General features: G+C 35.3%; 1 protein-coding gene across 1 annotated transcript in view; it reads right to left on the bottom strand.

Annotated features, from left to right (window-relative positions):
* Positions 1 to 750: 750 nt before the first annotated feature.
* LOC108360028 (uncharacterized) overlaps positions 751 to 2,697 on the bottom strand; it is a 165,562-nt gene continuing 163,615 nt past the window's right edge. The window contains exon 4 of the mRNA XM_017612169.1: positions 751 to 933. Within this exon, the coding sequence (XP_017467658.1) occupies positions 751 to 933 (183 nt within the window). The remainder of the gene's footprint in view (positions 934 to 2,697) is intronic.

The following is a 2,697-nucleotide window of genomic DNA, read 5'->3' as shown; positions in this document are numbered from 1 at the left end:
ACGTACACAGTTGAATCGCGAGTTGCCTATAAGCAACATAAATACATGAATCAGTATTCTGACGAAATCGTTTTGACAATATCATTTGAACGACTATCGTGTCAAAGTTAAGTGATGCATGGCCAGGAATTCCTTTATTTTATTGGAACACAACTGTACTCTAAAAATGCTTTTATTTTTAAATGGAAAAACTACGAAACGGGGCTTTTTCGCAGTTTTTTGACCAAAAAAGATACGAGAGTTAGTTATACATAATTGGTTTATTTATATGAAAGTAGGTACTGAAATAGCTCAATGATTAATATGTGCATATGTACCTGCTTCTTTAATATTCGCGCGACAAATTAAAAAAACCAAGTAAATCAATACTTATTAGTACTAGTTTTAATTAGGGATTGAGGCATTACTTTCCCCATTTGGCTTTTAGTAACTTTAACAAAAACCTAAACTTATTAATTTTTTTCATATTAGTTCAGTTTTAGAAAATACTGATTTCTAAATAATCTCCCGTTACGCAATTTTATTTTATTCGATTCATTTGTGTGCTCATGTGAAATAAATGCTTTTTTGTTAAAAATATTTTCTTAGATTATTTTATTTTAATATTTGACTATAATATAACTATGACTACGATAGTTTAGTGTAAAATAAAGTTCAGTAATTACAAGGTTATAATGATTTTCTTATTAATGTAAGAAAGATTATAAATCTTCGAATACTTTTCTCTGCAAAAATATTTGTTCCTTTTATTTATATATATTTTCTAAATAACAATAAAAAGTGTTTAGTGAACGTACCAACTACAATCATATCCTCGTGTCCTGAAACTGTCTGAAAAGAAGGCGCTTCTCCGGAGACCTCACATCTATAACGACCCGTTGACTGCAACGACACGCGCCTTAATACCACTAAATTATCTGTCGAGTTCAGTAGCTGCAAAATAATAAAGGAAAAGAAAACAATTTGATTGACATAAGCTCATTCAACTATTTTATTTTAGCCTATTATAATAATAATCAATATATAAATACGTCACAAGAAAATTTTGCAATCACTTTTTTGAAGGCACCCTTCGCTCGATTTCAATGAAACATACACCGATTTAAAGGATATAACTTCCTCTAATCCAGAAATGTTAATCCCGATATATTGGGAGCGTGGCATCTGACATATAGAGCAAAATGTGAAACCACTATATATCTAAAACCAATTACGCTGGGGAACTGAAACTTAGCACAGATGCATAGATTATAAATACCCTACTTACGACGAAAAATAGTTGGTACTGGAAAAATGGGCGTGACACTTCCCATACAAACTAAAATTCTCATATCGCTTATCTCTGCAACCGCTTATGCTGACGACCTGAAATTTGACACAAAAACAAATGTTGTAAATACCGTGCTTACGGCGAAAACTGTTAGATTTTAGAAAAGGGGGCGTGGCGCCGCCCATACAAACTGAAATTCTCATATCGCTTATCTCTGGAACCGCTTATACTGACGTCCTGAAATTTTACACAGCGACATATGTTGTCAATACCGTACTTACGGCGAAGAGTGGTACATTTTGGAAAAGGGGGCGTGGCACCGCCCATACAAACTGAAAATCTTATACCACTTATCTCTAGAACCACTTATGCTGACATCCTGAAATTTAACACAGCAACATTAGTTGTCAATACCATACTTATGGCGAAATATGGTAGATTTTGGAAAAGGGGGCATGGCACCGCCTATACAAACTGAAATTCTCATATCACTTATCTCTGGAACTGCCTATGCTAACATCCTGAAATTTTACACAACAACATATGTTGTCGATACCGTACTTACGGCGAAAAGTGGTAGATTTTGGAAAAGGGGGCGTGGCACCGCCAATACAAACTGCAATTCTCATACCCCTTATCTCTGGAACCACTTATGTTAACGTCCTGAAATTTGACACAGCTATTTATGATATCAATAACGTACTTATGGCGAAAAGTATTATATAATGGGAAATGGGCGTGGCACCACCCATACAAACTGAAATTATCATATCGCTTATCTCTGGAACCGCTTATGCTGACGTTCCGAAAATTGACATAGCAACATATTTTGCCGATACCGTACTTACGGCGAAGTGTGGTAGATTTGGGACAGGAGGGCGTGGCACCGTCCATTTAAACTGAAATTCTCTTATCGGTCATCTCTGTAACCGCCTATGCTAACGTCCTCGAATTTGACATAGCAACATGTGTTGTCAATACCGTACTTATGGACTTATTTACAGTCTGAATTGTTTGACATATTAGTCAGTGATGAACGTCTCATCTATACATACATATGGATATTTTTTATAAATTAAAATCGAGGTTCCTTTTTCGGTCTATTTTCAAAAGCTACTGAGGAGGAGATTTTGTAGAATTAGCATTAATCAATCCGGCATTACCGTTCATAATTCGATTTTAAGTTTTCCTGTAAATTGGCTATAAATTATGCTGTGGGGCTTCAATATAGTAATTCGCATAAACTATTTAGTATTGGTGATAGGTAAAATTCAAAAGTGTATAAAAAAAGATGTCGAATTTCGACAACTGGGCCATACTAGTAATAATAGATTGGCGTTTACATATACATGTGTAAGTTAGTGTTTGGCCGCGCTTCTCCTCTGATTTGACGCGTGCGCCTTGATGTTGTCACACCAAGGGGGGGG

This window comes from Rhagoletis zephyria, unplaced genomic scaffold (genome assembly GCF_001687245.7).
Source record: "Rhagoletis zephyria isolate East Lansing unplaced genomic scaffold, Rhagoletis_zephyria_1.1 Rzeph_scaffold_00505, whole genome shotgun sequence".
Taxonomy (NCBI): Eukaryota; Metazoa; Arthropoda; class Insecta; order Diptera; family Tephritidae; genus Rhagoletis; species Rhagoletis zephyria.
This window is presented reverse-complemented; position numbering and strand designations above follow the sequence as displayed.